An 18,712-nucleotide genomic window follows, 5' to 3' on the forward strand; every position below is an offset into this window, starting at 1 on the left:
ACTTTTAGGAACAGCATAATCAAAAAAAAAATTTTTTTTAAGATTTTATTTATTTGACAGAGAGAGAGAAATCACAAGTAGGCAGAGAGGCAGGCAGAGAGAGAGAGGGGAGGAAGCAGGCTTCCTGCGGAGCAGAGAGCCGGATGCGGGACTCCATCCCAGGACCTTGGGATCATGACCTGAGCCGAAGGCAGAGGCTTTAACCCACTGAACCACCCAGGCGCCCCAGGCATAATCAAAATTTCAATTTAGTTCTCTCAATCCAGTGTTTATGTTCTTTCTACCAAACCACGTCTTTACCTATAAAATACTTCTGAGTGATTCCAAAGAGCCTTTTAAATATGAAGTGAGTAGTGCTTTTGTTTCTGAGAATTAAACCAGAAGTACCAAAAAAACGATTACACGGATGTGAAGAAACACGTGAGACTACAGAGGGGACAGGCCATTGGACAGAACTGACTTTCCAGTACCAAGCAGTTCCTCGTCGTTTTTAGGTGTCTGCGTGTGCACGTATCTCACCGGTTAGCACTCCTTGTGGGCAAGTCGTTGTTCTCAACATCCTTTGAAAGAAATACAGAGCAGAAGGTATTTGTGAGTGGGCACCCACAAACCCCTTGAAATTGCATGCAAAATGTTATGTGTATGTGGAGTTTTTCATAGCTTTCATCAGATTCTCAAAGGCAGTGCTTCACTAAGTGTGGTCCCTGGACAAGCAGCAAGAGTGCCACCTGGGAACTTGTTAGAAATGCAAACTCTTTAGCCCAGCGGTCTATATATTTATGTGTTTTCCAGGTGACTCTGATGCACATAAGGTGAGAACAGTTGCTCAAAAGGTAATAGACCAACATAAATAGGTATCAGAACGTGAGTGTGGTAGCTAGAGATGGCTGTCCAACCGTAACTAGAAAGAAGAACACTGTTCAGCAGAGGTTTTAGACCCAAATTAGGTTAAGAAATACTACTAATGTGGGAAGGTAGGTGACTATAGAGAAGTTGTTAAGGATCTCATCATTGGAAGAAGGTCTCAGGGATGGCAAAGGGATTACCTGAGGGGTAGAGAGCACAGTTATGCACAGGAGAGAAGGAGTAGCTTCCTATGAAAGAAGGGCATGGCACACAGAGCCTTTTACACATGATGGGACTCAGTATTTATTGAATGGATGTAGGTGATAGGGTAGAGTTGGAGCTCTGATTTTTTTAGGGTGGACTCCAGGGGCTGTCAAAACTTTACTGCTGCTGGAATTTGGATTCTCTATGGTGGTAGCTTAGGGATATGGCTTCTCTAACAGGGGAGGAGGGTTCATGTGTGCAACTGTTTTTCAGGTCTTAATGCTTTTTAGAACAGGTGCAAAAGAATGTAGGCAATCACACAGTGTTCCGAGGCGCATAGTAATATAGCCAAAGAGGACACTTGCATGATGTAAAGCTGGGAATGGCTAGAAGATGGAGTAATGTTTTAAGCTAAAGACAGCTAGTTCTTAGGGGTTGTGTTTGGATATCACATACTGGGTTGGTGCTTGCCGGGGATGGGGTCTGTGTTGAGGTATGAGGGGTGATGAGAGCCCAAGGGAAGGAAATGGATTGAGAAAGCAAAAAAAAAAAAAAAAAGTAGCAGCTCCAACTCCACAAACTATGGTCTCCTGTGCTTTGAGTTTTAGGAGATGTAATAATAATGTTATTAAAAGATGCCACAGATCCAGTAACATTAATAGCCCTCTAGTGACTATTACTCTTAATTTATTATTTATATTGCTCCAAACATACTTTATTAAAGGCTAAACCAGAATGTCTGCCGGTCTTGAAAATTTTCCAGCCAATGATTTTTTGGCTCTTTTCCCAGCGGGCCTGTTTCTTTGTTGACAGTGGCTACAGATGGAGGTGTGTAATACTTCTAATGGGCAGGGAGGTATGCTGTGGAGCAGGGTGTGGCAGCCATTGGCATGTGAAGCAGTTTCCTGCAACATCTGAACTTCTAAAACTGCGTGAGTGGGTAGAGAGCATAGATAGGTCATTCCTGAATTCCTGGAACTGCCATTCTTGATGAGCCTCTAAAGATCACACTTATTCTCCTTAAGCCATGGTTTGGGATGCCCAGAAGTTTAAGTTGGTAATAGATAAAGAGAAAGGATATTGGCCTGACTTCTCCTTCTAACCCTCTGAGATCTGGTATGAGAACACAAGAATTACTGTTGTCTAGATAAAATGTCCATAGCTGGGGCGCCTGGGTGGTTCAGTGGGTTAAGCCTCTGCCTTCGGCTTTGGTTGTGGTCTCCGGGTCCTGGGATCAAGCTCTGCATTGGGCTCTTTGCTCAGTGGGGTACCTGCTTCCCCCTCTCCCTCTGCCTGCCTCTGCCTGCTTGTGATCTCTCTGTGTCAAATAAATAAAGACATAAAATCTTTAAAAACAAAAGCAAAAACAAAAAATCATCCATAGCTCCTTCTGCCTCCTAGAGTGATCTGCACATCTATTGATTGGTAGGAGGGTTAGTAAGATACCAGCAACGTAACACTGATGTTGATAGACTGTGGCATCTGGTCCCTTCACTGGTCATTTGAAATTGGTCATTTCTGGTCTTGATTTAGGTAGGAGTCTCCTTTTGCTACAGAAGGCTACTAACAATGTTACAATCATGGAAAAGAGAAAAGGAACACCAGCCGTCCCCACAGACTTTGGGAAAAATGCTCTCTGAGTTTAAGTAGGAAGCCCAAAGGCAAAAGGAAAACCTCAAAATTCCATCGCTAAAAGCAAATTATATGAAGAATGAAGGGAGGAAAGTCCTTCATATCCCATCCCCTAGAGACTTCATTAGTAGTTGGTACTTCTTCACTTTGCAGTTAAATGGAAAGATTGAGTACTTAGAGTTTGAGAAACTGTACATTGTAAATAGCTAGGTATATATGGTTATTATCACTTTTGTTTTATTTTATTTCATTTATTTTTTAAAAGATCTTATTTATTTATTTGTCAGAGAGCAGAAGCAGAGGGAGTGGGAGAGGGAGAAGCAGGCTTCCTGCTGAGCAGGGAGCCCGATGTGGGGCTCAATCCCAGGACTCTGGGATCATGACCTGAGCCAAAGGCAGATGCTTAATGGCTGAGCCACCCAGGCGCCCCATCACTTCCATTTTAAAGGCACTGTGTTACATGCCAGCTTTTTTCTCAGCTTTATCTAAGGTGTTTGTTTGTTTGTTTGTTTAATTTGGAGAAACGGGATATAACCATGTGATTAGATAGTCATATAACAATCTGAAGGATAATTAATATAAAACCACTTTATGAGAGATGTCCTAAGTCTGACTGTCTGATGGGTGATCTAGAGAGTGGTGTCAACAGAGGATGAGATCCCTGAGGGCTAGACTGGTTGATACAGTTGCATGTTATTGAGGCTGTAGAATTAAACAAGATTTGAAGCCCTACTTAGATTGTTGTTATGTTCCCAATTTCTGTTTTCTTTTTCTGTTTCTTAAAATTGATAGATTTTTTTTTTTTTTGAGTGGTTTTAGGTTTACAGAAAAAAATTGAGTGAGAAGTTTAGGGTTCCCATATGACTCCTTCACTGTTTTATTACTATTTTAATTTTTATTTTTACAGTACCTTTTATTATTAGTTGCAACTCATTTTAGCAGACTTATATTTAATATTTTTATTAAAGTGTCTGAATTAATAGGTCATTGGCTGCCTAAGTGAGGATTCCAGATGCCGTAAATTCGAATGCAGTTACTTGGGACATCCAGTGAAAAATCTGGTTGAATGAAGTACTCTATTTGTTGTTCAGTCCACTAGTGGATGATGACTGGATCTCTGGTTGATACAGAAAGAGAGGGAATACTAACATTGCTCATAGTTTATTTCTAAACCAAACATCTCCTAAAATGAAAAAAATCTCCCATCTGAGCTCCATTAGGTTTGTTACGTAAATTTTTTTCCTCTTAATCTGCGTTTACACCAACAGCATTTAATTTCTGATGCTTTTCAGAACTGAAGAGAGGTAAACAGTTCTAGGCCTCTATTGTCGGTACAAGGAGGCATTCTTGTCTGCAGCTTGGGAGATTCCTGGTGTGCTGTACTCCGTCCCTGGCAGTGCTTTTACTTTAGTGAGCTCCATGAATGTATATGTGGAATATAGTTGGGGCAACTGGGGTAGGAGTAGCGATATCACTTGTAATGTTTCTTCCATTTAATTCATTCCCTGTTCAGTGACAGTAGCAGGGAGAGATAATGGTAGGGTTGGCCAAGAGAACCAGAGTGTACACTCTACCCCAGTCAGGAGTAAAACATACTAACAGCTTTATCACAAAGATTTTAAACATTTTAAAAATGCTCAAATTTTTTCATGAATTTTTTAGTTCATTTCTGTTAAAGAGTTTGGTTAACAAGAATTAAGCTCATCTACACTTTGATTTGAATTACTGTAGTCCTTTGTATCCGAAATTTCTTGTCTGGCATGTTGAATACTCTGTGGCTGGGCTTTGGGAGGGAGGGCTAGAAAGGAAGAGCGGGTCCCAGCTATAGGCTTGACTCCTGAAGTGGGTAGCCAGCAGTCAAAATACGTTTAAATTCAGACTGTTTTGTGTTACGAATCTGGGGATGCGGTGTGAGGAGGTCTAAATTAGCAGTAATGCCTGCATGACAGAAGGAAATTAAGTGCCAGTCAGCAGCCATGTACAGATCATTTGTGTGAATTGACCCAAAACTGAGACTGTTGAGGAAAAGCCAAGAGGATGCCCAGGCGTGCTGGATCCTAGGCTTGATGCACGGAGACTGTGTTTCTGATCCTTCAGATGATGGGTCATGCTCTTATATTGCCTGCCCTGACTCATTTCTTAATACAGTGGGTCTGAGTCTGCAGTTTGAAGGTCAGAAGCACATATATATTATCTGATGGAGACAAATAGGCAAGGGCTAATACTCTCTAAAGTAATAAACACAAAGAAGAAATTTTTATTTGGGAGAACTGGCATAGATACGATGTAGGATCTTAGGTAGTTGAAGGGAGCATAATTAGGAACTAGAGAAATCAAGAAGTAGAATGGCAGTGAATGCTACATTTATCTGTTTTGCAGTGTTTCTTAGGACTTGTGGGCAGCCATTGTCCCTGATTATCATAACAGTACCTGAGTCAAGCTGTCAGGGATAGTTTGGGAAGATTCAGACCTCTAGCAGTCTCCTGTTCTTGGATTGTCTGGTCTTTGAGCTTTCTGCATCATCATTGGCATCTCTCCATCTAATCTTTCTAGTCATGCTGCGAAGAGGAGGAAGTAGAGACGCCTCCCTGCCTCCTCAGCACTTCTCTTGACTATTAATTAAATCTGTTTGGTGGATCGGTTTAGCATCTTGTCAAGGATGCCAACGCCAGTCTGCCATGTTAACTTATGTATGATCTGAAGAGGAACCAGGTCCATGTCGGTTCAGGATGTTCACTTGATCTTTGCCCATATATTCATGTGTCATACATTACCATCCATGGGAGAGAATTAGAGCTCTTCAAAGTTAACCTCTCACACTGGGGTCAGTAAATGATCATCTGAACCAATTGCTGGGCTGTCGTACATGTCTCATTGTTGTAGCTTTTCTCTTAGATCCTTTAGCCCTTTTCCTTTGCTGCTTGCTTGTTTGCCCCCACCCCCGCTGCTTCTCTTTAATTAGGCCTTAATCCAAAGCTGTGACCATGGCTTTCTCCCACTGAGGATAACCAGAGGTATTGAGATATTGCTTCTACCTATTCTAGAGAAATCTGTAGATGACACCTTACAGGGGATTCTACACATTCTTGTTACAAATTTTATGAAGCCAAAGTTTGCCTTTCCAGTGTGGTTTCCTGGTAAGGTCAGTGGGGGCATAGCCTAGATAGAGTAGATAATTTTATTTGTGGGTAGAGAACTCCACTGGGGACATTTTCTCCTCTTGCACTTACTATATAAAATGTTAGAGTTTAGAAGTCTAAATTTATCCTTCTGTTGAAAAGGATGTAAGTCCAGAATAGTACAGAAGAGGCCTAGAAGCTATCACTTATGCTGCATAGCATATAAATATTTATGCTGTAATACTTTAATGGCATTATCTTTTTAGGGAACTCCTTTTGAATGTTTTTGAATTTGGGTTATGAGAAATTTGAAAAAAACTTGAAATACCTTTTTTTTTTCTTTTTAAATAAATAGTGTTATTTCCCTGTCTGCCAAAGAGGAGAAGTTAAATGGGTAAAACATTTTAATTCTAGCTTTTGGTCTATTCACAATACTGTAGACCAACATGAAAAATTCTTGGCTGTTACTCTCAACTTTCTGTGATACTGGCATACCTTAGATAGAACTAAATCCAGATAGTTCAAAAAGCTTTTTTAATGTTTTTGTTTATAGCTTTAACCTGTTCTCCAATGAAATCTTTCCATTTATCAAGGTTTATAGTAAATAATGACATTTTAAATTGATTTTCTTCAACAGAAAGTGAGTTAATAAGCAGTTGTGTAGCCATAAGATATAAGCAGGAGAGAAAAATAGAAAGAAACAAAGAACTTGGATACCCTAGCCTATATAATTGAGAATTGACTGTATGGGTTGATTCTGTAAATCATGTTATCATGTTATACCACCAACTTGTGATCAAGTCTTTGTTGTCCTTTTCCCTGCAACTTATGCCCCCATGTGTAAATTTGTTACAGACATACCTATAGTTTAAAGTGGTTTATTATATTTCATACAACTTTATTACATATTGAAATTCAAGTTCTTTTTGTAATGTATGCTGAACATACATTAAATGTGTGTTGGGTGAGTGGTTAGGTGATCAGGATGAGGTGGAAGGAAGAGCCAGGTCCAGCTCTAATATAAGGTCCTGTGTAATGAGTATTTCAAAAGTAGTACGGATGAAGTAAATGTAGATGATGTAAAACTGAAAAAGGGTAGAGGACAAGTTAGATTATCCATGCTTTGGGGTGTTTAGGGGAGGAATCACAGAAGAGGTGGTATTTGAGTATGTCCTTGGAGAATGGTGTGATATTTTGAGATGGGCAGACTGACAGACATTAGCACTTGTGAAGTAATAAGACCAAAGCAATGGGGAGGAGGAAGTAAGGTGTGTTGAGGCAGAGTGAATATTAATCTTTGGTTGGAATTTAGCATATTTTAAGGGATGACATGAGATAAAGCTAGAAAGGTATATTAGTATACTATTGCTGCTGTAATAAATTACCACAAAATAGTGTCTTAAAACAACACAAATTTATTAACTTACAGTTCTGGAGGTCGGACGTCTAAAATGGGTCTCACTGGGATAATTAATTAAGGTGTTGGCAAGGCTGTATTCCTTTCCAGAGGCTCTTGGGGAGAACTTATTGTCTTGCTTTTTCAACTTCTTGGAGTTTGCCACATTCTTTGGCTCGGGGCCCCAGAGTCTTGCTAATATCATCACTCTGACTCTGAGTTTTCCTCTGAGTTCTTCTGCTTTTAAGGACCCTTGTGGTTATAATTGGGTCCACTCTGATAATGCAGGATAATCTCCCCGATTTAAAGTCAGCTGATTAGCAACCTTAATTCCATCTGCTGCCTCAGTTCTCCTTTGCTGCATGTACCATAACCACAGGTTAAGAGAAGTTAGGACATGGATGTCTTTGAGAGGCTGTTATTCTGGTTGGGGCCAAATTATGAGAGCTTTAAGTGCAGCCACTGAAAATTTTTGATCAAAGGAATGACATGGTCATGGCAGTATTTTGGATAGTTTAATTTATGCTCCTTATGCTATCTAGAATATACAACTAGAAAGAAATCAGCAACCTTGAACGATCTTTGTAGTTTTGCCATTGATCGTCCCTTTCTCCCTTCCTCCTTTTCTCCTTTTGCCCTTCCCTTCCTTCTTCCTAGAATACTTTATATCCATAAATCCATAATCAGAATTAGTTGTCCTGAACATTAATACGGCACTGTTTCTGATTGTGTTCACTGAAAGACCTTTTCATCATGTTACGGAAGGAATACTAGACTAGCAGTCAGGAGACCTGAGTTATGATTCAAACTCTGTCAGTAATTTGATTTGTAATCTTAAGGATATCCTTTAGTTTCTCGGTGATGCAATCCTCCATCTTTGTAATCAGGATAATAATAGCAGCCATCTGACATGCTCATCTGACAGAGATATAAATATGACTTTATTCCAAAGTAATGTAGCATATTTTTGTTTTTTTGTCTGTAGAGAGTAACTGGCTTCATAACTTCGTAACTTTTTTTCTTTTTGAAGAAAAGATCTTTTTGATCCTTAAAGAACCAAGGATCAAACAAAAAACAACAAAAAATAAAAAGCTCAAGGATCCATGCCTGATTGACCTACTCTTCCCACCCTTTTTTTTTCCTCTATAAAAAGGGATCAAGGCAATTAAGTCATAGCAAGTCAGGTACTATTTTACAGACTTGTTTTTAAGACCAGACTATTAGGCTTTAAGAGTCTTAAAAACCCTCACTTTGGGGAAGATGATTTTAATTTAGCTGAATATGGAAGCTGGTTATGCCTATGAAGGAATACTCACATTTTACTTACACTTTATAAATAAACAAGACAGACCACTGGCAAAAAACAAAACAAAACAAAACAAAAACCTAAAATGTTTGTGATTCATAACTCAAAATTATTTGCTCTGAGTTATTTTATTCCCTTGGTCTAATAGAGAGATTAGAATGAATCAAATTCAAAACCTCTATTGCTCTATCAAACATTTCTTAGTCATCAGAAAGAAAAATACATATGTAGGTCTTAAAATATGAAGGTTTCACATTGACAGTATAGCAGATACTTGTTCTATTACATGTGACTTAGAGTAAATGTTTCAGTTGTCTAATAGAAATATGATGCAGGCTACAAATAGGAACCATGTATATGATTACAAATTTTCTAGTGGGCACATTAAGAGGAGTGTCATCTAATAATATACCCAGAATATCATTTCAACATGTAATCAACATAAGAAATTATTGAGATATTTTATTTTTTGTATTGTCTTTGGAACCTGATGTGTATTTTATGTATAAAATACATCTCAATTTAGATTAGCCACAGTTTTCAAGTTTTCAGTGGCCACAAGTGGCTGGCAGCTACCGTGCTGGGCTGTGCAGGTCTGCTGCAGGTGTATCTATGTAATTGGTGTGTGAAAGCTTAGAGCCTCTCCTTAAAGCTGTCTGTATTGCCCTGTCTAATCCGCTGACAGCGGCCCCGCCCCCTCGCTTCCCTTCACAGTCTTGCTCTGATCTTCACTTCATTCCGTATTGTTCTCTTAGACATTTCCCTCTTCAGTGTCACAAACTTCTCTCTCCTTTACTCTTTCAAGGCTCCCTGTCATGTTTGGCTGGGATTCTCAGGAGAGAAAGTGGCATTAAAAGTATGGCCTCCTACCTACCACCATACCATAACCAAAAAAAATGTGTTACTGGTAGAAACGTAAACTGACCTCACCAATATCAGTGCCGTGGGGAAATGAAATGAAGTTCTTTCTCCTCCTTGGAAAAGTTAGGAATCCCTGATAATAGTGGTGTCTGATAGGAAAAACTAGTCAGGAGTATCTAATTTGCAGGCTTTATATCTATTGTTATAAAATATAGAATAAGAATTGTGTTTTGTTATTATTAACACTTTGTGTTTAACCAGTCCCAGAAGCCAAAACACTCAGCAGTTTCCTTAGAAATGGAATATAAGTATGTTAAGTTCAGTTTTGCTGAGTAGATTAGAGCAAAGGACCATAAACAGATGTTCTTGGCAGGCCATTTTTTATTTTATTTATTTTATTTATTTTTTAAGATTTTATTTATTTGACAGAGGGAGAGAGCACAAGCAGGGGGAGCTACAGGCAGAGGGACAGGAATAGGGAGAAGTAGTCTTCCTGCTGAGCAAGGAGCCTGATAACTGGGCTTGGAGCCTGATCCCATCCTGAGATCGTGACCTGAGCGGAAGGCAGACACTTAACTGACTGAGCCACCCAGGCGCCCCTTTCCTTCCTCTTTATAATCAGTTCTTAGGGTTTATAATTCCAAGGCATTTTGTAGTCATGCATTGTTTATGTCTCACAATGCATTATTTAGCCCCAGTTTATAAATGCACAGACATGCAGTGATTTATTTTGTTTTTTACAAAGTACCTCAAAAAGTTAATGCCAGAAATCCAAAAATGAAATTAGGAAAACAGTTCCATTTACAATTGCATTTAAAAACTATTTAGGAATAAATTTAACAAAAGGAATATGAAACTTGTGCTCCAGAAACTACAAAATATTGTTGGAAGAAATTAAAGAAGACCTAAGTAAACGGAAAGCTATCCCATGTTCATCTTTTCTTTTTACTGTTGAGATACTTCTCAAATTGATGTGCATATTCAGCAAATCCTAGCTACCCCCCTCCCCTTTTGGGGCAGAAACTGGCAAACTGATCCTCAGATTTATATGGAAATCTAAGAGACTAGAATAGCCAAAATGATTTTGAAAAAGCAGGACAAAATAGGAAGATAAAACTTTCTGATTTCAAAATCTATTAAAAAACTACAGTAATCAGGATAGTGTGGCACTGACATCAGGATGGAGTTGGAAATGACTACTGACCTTCCTTGTTTCTGGGACAGTTCTCTTAAACTGATAGACCAGCCCCCTTTAGGCTTTTAAGGATTTGTTAGGTTTAGCTGATTTCTTCTTGCCCGCTTTTGTAGTGCCCACTTCTTTGACCATGATCTGTCAGTGGCAAAGCAGTTTCTGTGTTCTATTTCTGTTTGGAGGGATTTTGCCACTCTTGGGATTTCAGTTTTTTTGATCGTCTCGCATGCTCAGTGGTCTGGTGAGTTCAAGAAAAGCTACTATTTTATGGATCACCTAATCTTTTCTCATTGTTATGGTGGAAGGAATAATTCTCTTTCTGCTTTCTGCATCCTAAGCAGAGTGGAAATATGGCACTTGGCCTGTAATACATTCAGTACTCAGTTAAAATTTAATTAAGTGGGTTGAATTCATTGAATACTTAGTATTATATAAGTGTTATACTTAGTGTGCTGAGCACGTACATATCATTTAATCTACATACCTATCTGTGAGGTATAGGTGCTATTATTATTCCTGTTTTTTTTAAATGTAAACTAAAGCTTAATGGAGAAAAGGAACCAGAGGTACAGCAATGAATAAACATTTTTGTTAATTCTACCTATATCACTTTCCCTCTCCTCTTCCTCCCAAATAAATTCTTGAATCGGAGATGTATCCTTGGCATTGCAAATTCTCATTTCCTCATTTGATGGGCAGTAAGGCATAGTATAAACGAGGGAAAAGCTGGAAGAGACCTAGTTGGACTCTCCCCTTCCGCCCACCACTGCTAGTTGGACTTCTGATTAACAGGGAGAAGATACTCTGAGGTCCGAAGGCTTTGGGTGATCAGTACTAGCCCCTAGGTTTTATAGCAGGTGAATGACAAAGAACTGTCTTGGCTTTGATGCCATATTCCATTTTTTCCCCTTCCCTTCTGCTTCCAGAAGTGTGAAATAGTTAATAGCCTTCAGTTTTCTTTAGAATAGTAGAATTTTGAGTATTTTTCATTACTGTTAATTTTTTTTTAACTAATCTGTGATGTGGGAATTCCTGTAGGTAACTGTCATGTTAGAGACCTTAAATATAATTACTTCTGCCACTCACATTTGTCTTAACAAATTCCTTTGTAAGCTACATGTAAGAAAAGGTAGGCTAACAAAGTGTTTTCATTTTAAAAATTTCTTGTTTGTTTTTGTTTACTTCCAGAAAAGAAACTATGAGATGAGCCTGATCAGTAAGGCCAAATAAAGCAAATGTTATTAATTCATCTCTTCAGCTATTTTCTGAAATTCATTTTCCAAGATGTACATTTTTAACTCACCACATTAATCAGTCTACATTTTCTCACACTCTGGTTGATAGATGCAAGTGAAGTTTCATGCATTGCCTATCTTTGTTGGAATTTCAACACCTTTTTAAAGTATTCTTCATGTTAATATAAACTGGATGATAGACTTCTGGTCATTGTTGTATTTGTGTATTTGTATTTGTGAATAGCATTAATACAGAGACACTGTTAAAGATTAAGGAATTGGAATATGGAGACAAGGAAGGATCATTTATATATGGTAGGATATTTTATAGTGCTCTGACTTGATGTAACTGTCAATTATATGCTTCTTCTTCTCTAGTTATCAGGGAATATGAAGAACAGAAAAAGCATCCAGGAACCTAGATTTGATTATTACAACCATGAAGTTTCTGATATTGACCTCAGTGACTGTGAATTTCCACATGTTATTGAAATTTATGACTTCCCCCAAGAATTTCGTACTGAAGACCTCCTGCGGGTTTTCTGCAGTTATCAGTAAGTATTTGCAAATAGTTGGGCATGTTTGGGAAGGTGAGATGAAGTTTTCTTAATATGTCTTCTGAAAAACCATCTCTTGTTTGCATATTCCCTATTGTTTACTTTAGCATCAGTTTTGTTTATTGTCTTTTCCAAGTCCATTAGAAATCTTCTGTATCAAGTCTGTCTTCTTCTAAGTTCTTTAAAAATTCCAAATAGTCTCTCTAGACCCCATTTTGGGCATTTAAGAAGAATGTCTTCGATTATGACTTCTGGATGTCTTCATGGTGTGTTTAATCCATTTATAATTATAATAATTATAATTATTGATGTATTTGGATATATGCCTGCCATCTTTTTTTGTGTTTACTTGTTTCATCTATTTCTCTTCTTTCTTGCCTTCTTTTGGATTGATGAGGTATTTTTTTCTCATTCTATTTTGTTTGGAAATGATACGCTGTTTCTATTCTTTGGTGGTTACTTTAGAAATTACAAAATGCATGCTTAACTTACCAATGGCTAAAGTTAATGTTTTTACACTCTTTCCAAACACTATAAGGGCTTTTTAACTCCATTTCCCAATTCCATTCCCTCCCTTTCCACCACTCCCAACTATATGCTATGGAGACTATTTAAAAAAAATTTTTTTTCTTTTTAAACTCCCATTATTTGCTGTTACTCTTTTATAGAGTCAGCATTCAGATTTATCCAGTTTCTGTGTTCTTCATTTATACCTCTTGCAGCTCATATCTTCCATCTGAAATCATTTTCTTTTTGCATGGAACATACTCTTTTACCATTTAATTTAGTAACAGTCAGCCATCAACAGACTGAATTGGGTTTTGTTTTTTTAATGGCATTATTTCAACTTTGTTTTTGAAAGACATGTTTGCTAGGTATAGAATTCTAGGTTGGCAGTCATTTTTCTCTCAGAAATGTGCAGATTTAGTCTACCATCTCCTGGCTTTCTCTGTGGAAAATAAGAAGCCAGCTGAAAGTTCACAACCGTTGCTTCTGAATGTAATCTCTCTTTTCTCTTTGGATGCTCTTAGGGGTTTCTCTTTGTCTTGTGTTGTACATTTTAGTGTGATGTGGCTTTGTGTTTTTAAAAATTTACTCTTCTTGAGAGTATTTGAGCTTCTTAAATCACTAAGTATTTTTCATTGGTCTTGGAGAACACATAGTTATCTCTTCAGGTTACGTTCCTTTGTGTCAGTCTTTCTCTTTTATGTTCTCTAAGATGTCAAGAAAATATATATTAGACCTTCTCACTTAATCCTAATGTTACCTCTCTTTTATATTTTCTGTTTGTCTCTGATACATTCTGAATCGTTTCCTTAGTTCTAATTTCCAGTTCACTGATTTCTTTCTTCAGCTGTGTTTAATTTGCTGTTAAATCTGTCCATTGAATATTTAAATTTCATTTTTTGTTTTTCATTTTTCTAAGTTCTCTATTTCTCTTTAAAATCTTTGTGGTCATTTTTTAGTTTCTTATTTTTTTTCTAAAATATTTTCAAGATTTAAAATATTTCTTAAATGTATTAAACATAGACCTTCTATGGTCTGTGTCTGGTAATGCCTTTACCTGAAGTCTTTTTAGTTCTGCTTCTGCAAATTCTCAGGTTTAGTAATATTTTTTATTGTGAGCCAACTGTTTTCCTTGGAATTTTATTTATGGGAATTGAATTCTACAGTAGAAGAAGAGGATTTCTCCTGAGAGGATATGTGTTTTCTTCTGCCAGGCCCAAGGGCCCGAAGAGTTCAGCAGCACTGTAAATTAAATTACTGATTAGAGGTTATTTTGACCACTGAGATAGAAATAGTCAAGTGGAGAATGATAAAAAATGATTGTTCTCTGTCTCAACTAGTTTATTTTAACAACACATATAAATGTCTAGTCACTTGCCAGTTTTTGATGTGGTGCCAAGGCCTTTTTTTTTCTTTCAAGTTACTGGCCTATTGATAGAAGAGTTCTTGTATGTTTTCCTCATAACATATCAATTAAAGTGGAATGAGAACTTTAAAGTACCTTTAGAGGCATCTGAGTGCTTACTCTTTATAGATTAAAATGTTTTCTGTCCTTTATAGCTGTTTTGCCCAAACATAATTGATAGTCATTTTTGGATTTTTTAGTGACTTCACCATTCTCTGCTGTTCCACAGCATTCAGTTAAGTTTTTATAGACACAGCATCTTTTCTTTTTCACACTCATTTTTCATTGTTTTAATTTTAGTAAATTACGTAATGAAAATACAAATTAAAACTGATATAAACCATTTGAAAACAATTCCACTAACTCTTGTTATGTATATAATTCATACACATATAGGACAAGATAAAGAATCAAGTATACCTTTGTATCTTTAGCTTATAAGAAGAAAACAAGCTTTAGGAATAAAGAAACAATAAAAAACAAGCTTCAGAAAGAAAGTTATTAAAGAAAAGATCTTCAGGATCTGGAAGAAGTCAATACGAAGAAGGATTATACTTTAACATTCTCGTCCTGATACTAAAAATGAACTAGGTCTTTTGTCTCGTACTACAAATGTACATTTAAAATTCAGTTCATATAGATCTTGAATTTGTTAGATTCTGCATCAGGATTTAACCTCCCACTTTTTCTTAAAGAGCCAGATAGGAAATATTTTAGGCAACTCTGCCATCATTGCATAAAAGCAGCATGAGCATGATTGTATTCAGTGAAATTTTATGTATGAAAACATGGGGCACCTGAGTGAATCATTTGGTTAAGTGACTGCCTTCAGTTCAGGTCATGAGAGAGAGCCCTGCATCAGGGTCCCTGCTCAGTAGGGTCTGCTTCTCTCTCCTTCTCCCTCTGTGTCCCCCCAACTGCTCATTTTCTCTCTTCCTTGCAAATAAATAAAATCTTTTAAAAAAGCACCCTGTTTTTCTATGAAATTCTTAGAATAGGCAAAATTAGCTAGCAGCCAAGTACCTCACTTAAATTTGGATGGGGGAGGATATCAGTTCTATAGCTAAAAGAAATAAGAGGGTAACTGGATCCCAGAGAACAGTTAATCTTTCCGTAGACTTTCCGCTAAATATATAGGTTTGGTTAGTCAGTCAAATTCATTAACATGTTCAGACCCTATATCAGGGCCTGTTCCATATAAAGTGCCTAATGGATTTTAAAAACCAGTCAATGAGCTTAAATCTCAAATTAGTACTACCTTAGATTGTTATTAGTAATGATGATTTTTAAAACCAAGGATTAGTTTTATTGATGTCTAGAATTTCCTACTAAAGGCTAGTTAATTCTTATGAATTATTAACTTTTGCTTTATTTCTTCCTAATCTTACCTGCAAGACCATTTTTCTATCAAACCCAAAAACATTCCCAAAAGAAGAGAAACATTTTAAAGGATTATGAAATTCCAAAGTCTAAAAGACTCTCCAGATCCCATCTAAGGTCTTTTTCTAAGCTTTTTGTAAACTCTTATTATACAGGCTCTTCTGCTATTGAACTTTTTCAGTCTCCAACCCCTGTGGTCATTTTAAGCCATGGTCAAACTTACTCTTACATTCAGGAAATTCTCTAACCTTCAAAGCCTCCTTCATTCCTTTTTTCCTCAAAGGAATTTTTTTCTTGACTGAAGGAAGATATTTTAGCTGTTGTTTCTTTTTCTTTCTTTATAGTGCTTTATAAAAATAAAGTCAAGGTCACGGTGCAGAAGCCTACAATAATGTCTGAGAGTCAAATACCCAAGTCAACTTTATATTTTAGTCACCATTTTTTATCAATATTAATAATCTTCCTAATGAATATTGTTATTACTCATAAAAAATAATGAGCACTGTTCATTTATTAAAGGCCTGTAAGTCCTCAGCACTGTGCTCTTTGCCTTGTCACAGATGATCTCATTTCCATTTTCACAGTAACTCTGTTTGGAAGGTGCTATGCCCTTTTCTACGGATAAGCAGACCTAGCTTCAAGAGAAGTCAATCTGCCCAAGAACTCAAGGTGGCAGAGCCCTGAGTCCTTTTGTATCCGACCCTCCAACCCCATGTCCTTTCTACAGAACTATGTTGAATGTATGTATGAGCAGTTTTTAAGTTCCCTTCTGAAAAACTAATGCCATCATTTTGATAGTCATTCTGTTCACTATGTAATAGCTCTGCTCCAAAATAAATGTGTTTTTAATGGTCATTGTTTTGATTCTAATCCCATCTGATGTTTCTCTGATCTTGATATCTTAATTATCCTGAATTGTTCTGAGTTTGCCACAGTTCTTTCCTGTTCTCCCTTTACTTCCTTTCTACCACTCGAAATAATAGCTCATCCTCTCTGATTATAGTTGTCTTTTTTCTCAATTTCTTGGGTTTTTTTGTTTGTTTGTTTTGTTTTTTGGGGGTTTCTTTCTTATTTGTTTCTTGCTTTGAATGACCTGTGTCCCTCTCTGTCTCTGTCCGTGAGGCTACATTTGCCTTAAATCCAGGTGACCTTCCCTGTCTCCCTCCTCTTCCAATATTCTTCCGCCACTTCTCTGCGTCCTCCTTTGACCTCTTCTTGTTCTGTGCCCATAAGAGCATCTCTTGTGAATAGTGTGATAAACACTTTGCCTCCCCAAGGGACATGCGGAGATTAATTAGTTGATGTCTATAACTGGCTGGGAATGTAAAATACTGCCAGGTAGTTCTTTAGAGTGGTATTATTGCTTTTAAAATTCAGTGGCTTCTTCTGTCCTCCAAACTGTTTTTTGTGGCATTATCCCCATTCCACCTGTGCGCTCGTTGAGTGTTTATCTCCTCATGAAATGCTTTATGAGACTCTATTTGAAAGATGTTTCATAAAAGTAAATTTTATTTTAAGAAATAAAATTGTGTTGTTTTGTTGCAGAAAGAAAGGTTTTGATATTAAGTGGGTGGATGACACACATGCCCTAGGAGTATTCTCCAGTCCGATTACAGGTATTCACCTAGTGGATTTCTGTGGTCTTTCCTTATTGTCTGTTTTCTCTTGCTACTTGTTCTGATTTCCCTTTTATTCTAGCAACTGGCATATTATCCAGCCAGTGTAGGTGAATGGCAGATGCAGGTTTTTGAGGCACAGTACTTTGTACCGGTGTGCTTTCCCTCTCCCTTTCACCTTAATCCAATAGCAATTTGGAGAGAGAGCCAACTCCTTCCAGGGTTATGTGCTGTGTAACTGTCCGTTCCGATCATACATAAACAGATAATAGGTAGAAATTTAAGAAGCCAGTGTGACTGAATCTTAGAAATGTTGTGATTTTTTTTTCCACCCAGACAAATGAATTTGAAGTAGGCCTTGATCCTGAGAGATTATAATACTTGCTTCCTTTTCACTTACATCATTAGCCTCATGAAAGATGTGATACAGAGGCATTCAAAAGATGTTAGAGATGTTGGTTCCTGTCTGAACCACCTAGAACAGGGGTCTGCAAACTATAACGGGCCAGGTAGTAAATATTTTAGGGTGGAAAGTCTCTGTCACTACTTAATTCTGCTGTTGTTCAAGAAAGCATCCCTGAACAGTATTCAAATGAATAGAAGTGGCTCTATTTCAGTAAAATGTCACAAGAACAGGTGGCTGGCTAGATTTGGTCACAGAACCATCTTTCGTTGATCCCTGATCTAAAATAATCATTTGCCAAGCTGCTTATGGATTTTTTGGAGCTGACCATCTCTTTTGTTTGCCATGAAAAAATTAATAAAGCGGAACATCTAGACACCTAGGAAATATTTTCTGAGAGCTAGCCTTAAATTTTCCTTTTATCACTCTTCCTCATATCTTCTATTTTCTTGTATTTATTCCTCTTTGCAGCTCGTGATGCTCTGGGTAGTAAACATACCATGGTGAAAATCCGGCCCTTGTCACAGGCCACAAGAGCAGCCAAGGCCAAAGCTAGAGCTTATGCTGGTGAGCCTATAATCTCGGGCTTTTTCTTGTGATAGTTGTGTGATTGTTTTTTATAGCACTTGTACCTCATCTGGAGTTCTAAAGACATACCACTTTTATTTTCAGTGTTAAACGAAGTATGTTTTTAAAGAAAAGACAAAAGGCTATGTTGGAAATAAGGCATCTGTGCAGCCACTTAGAGAGAGAGAGATAGATGGCCAATCAATGCAGCAACCATTTTCTGATGACATCCTTATCTGGTTTACCTCACTGTTGACCTGTTTCCAAGGGTCACTGTAGAAATTGTGTTAATATAGATAACGAAGCCAGGGTTGTTTGTGTTTTGCCTTGCTAGTTTCCTCTGAGCATCATCTATTGGCCTGTATTAATTACTGCTAAGGCAGCCCTTGTTAGTCTGTTTTATATGTTAATTACAGAGTTAAATCATTTGGCGCTAGAGTGCTTTCTCTTCTTACTCCCTCCTACTGCCCCCCCCTTTTCCTGTTC

General features: G+C 37.5%; 1 protein-coding gene across 5 annotated transcripts in view; it reads left to right on the forward strand.

Moving 5' to 3' along the window:
• Positions 1–18,712, forward strand: part of R3HCC1L (R3H domain and coiled-coil containing 1 like) — a 92,991-nt gene that overhangs the window by 60,286 nt on the left and 13,993 nt on the right. For 4 of the 5 annotated variants that reach the window (XM_059398307.1, XM_059398308.1, XM_059398310.1 and 1 more), the window contains 3 exons: positions 12,170–12,345; positions 17,186–17,256; positions 18,131–18,226. In XM_059398307.1, coding sequence (XP_059254290.1) covers positions 12,170–12,345; positions 17,186–17,256; positions 18,131–18,226 — 343 coding nt within the window. Of the gene's footprint in view, positions 1–12,169; positions 12,346–16,224; positions 16,381–17,185; positions 17,257–18,130; positions 18,227–18,712 lie in introns of those variants that run through there. The other variant, XM_059398311.1, reaches the window with a different exon arrangement.

The sequence above is a fragment of the Mustela nigripes genome, chromosome 4 (assembly GCF_022355385.1).
Source record: "Mustela nigripes isolate SB6536 chromosome 4, MUSNIG.SB6536, whole genome shotgun sequence".
NCBI lineage: Eukaryota > Metazoa > Chordata > Mammalia > Carnivora > Mustelidae > Mustela > Mustela nigripes.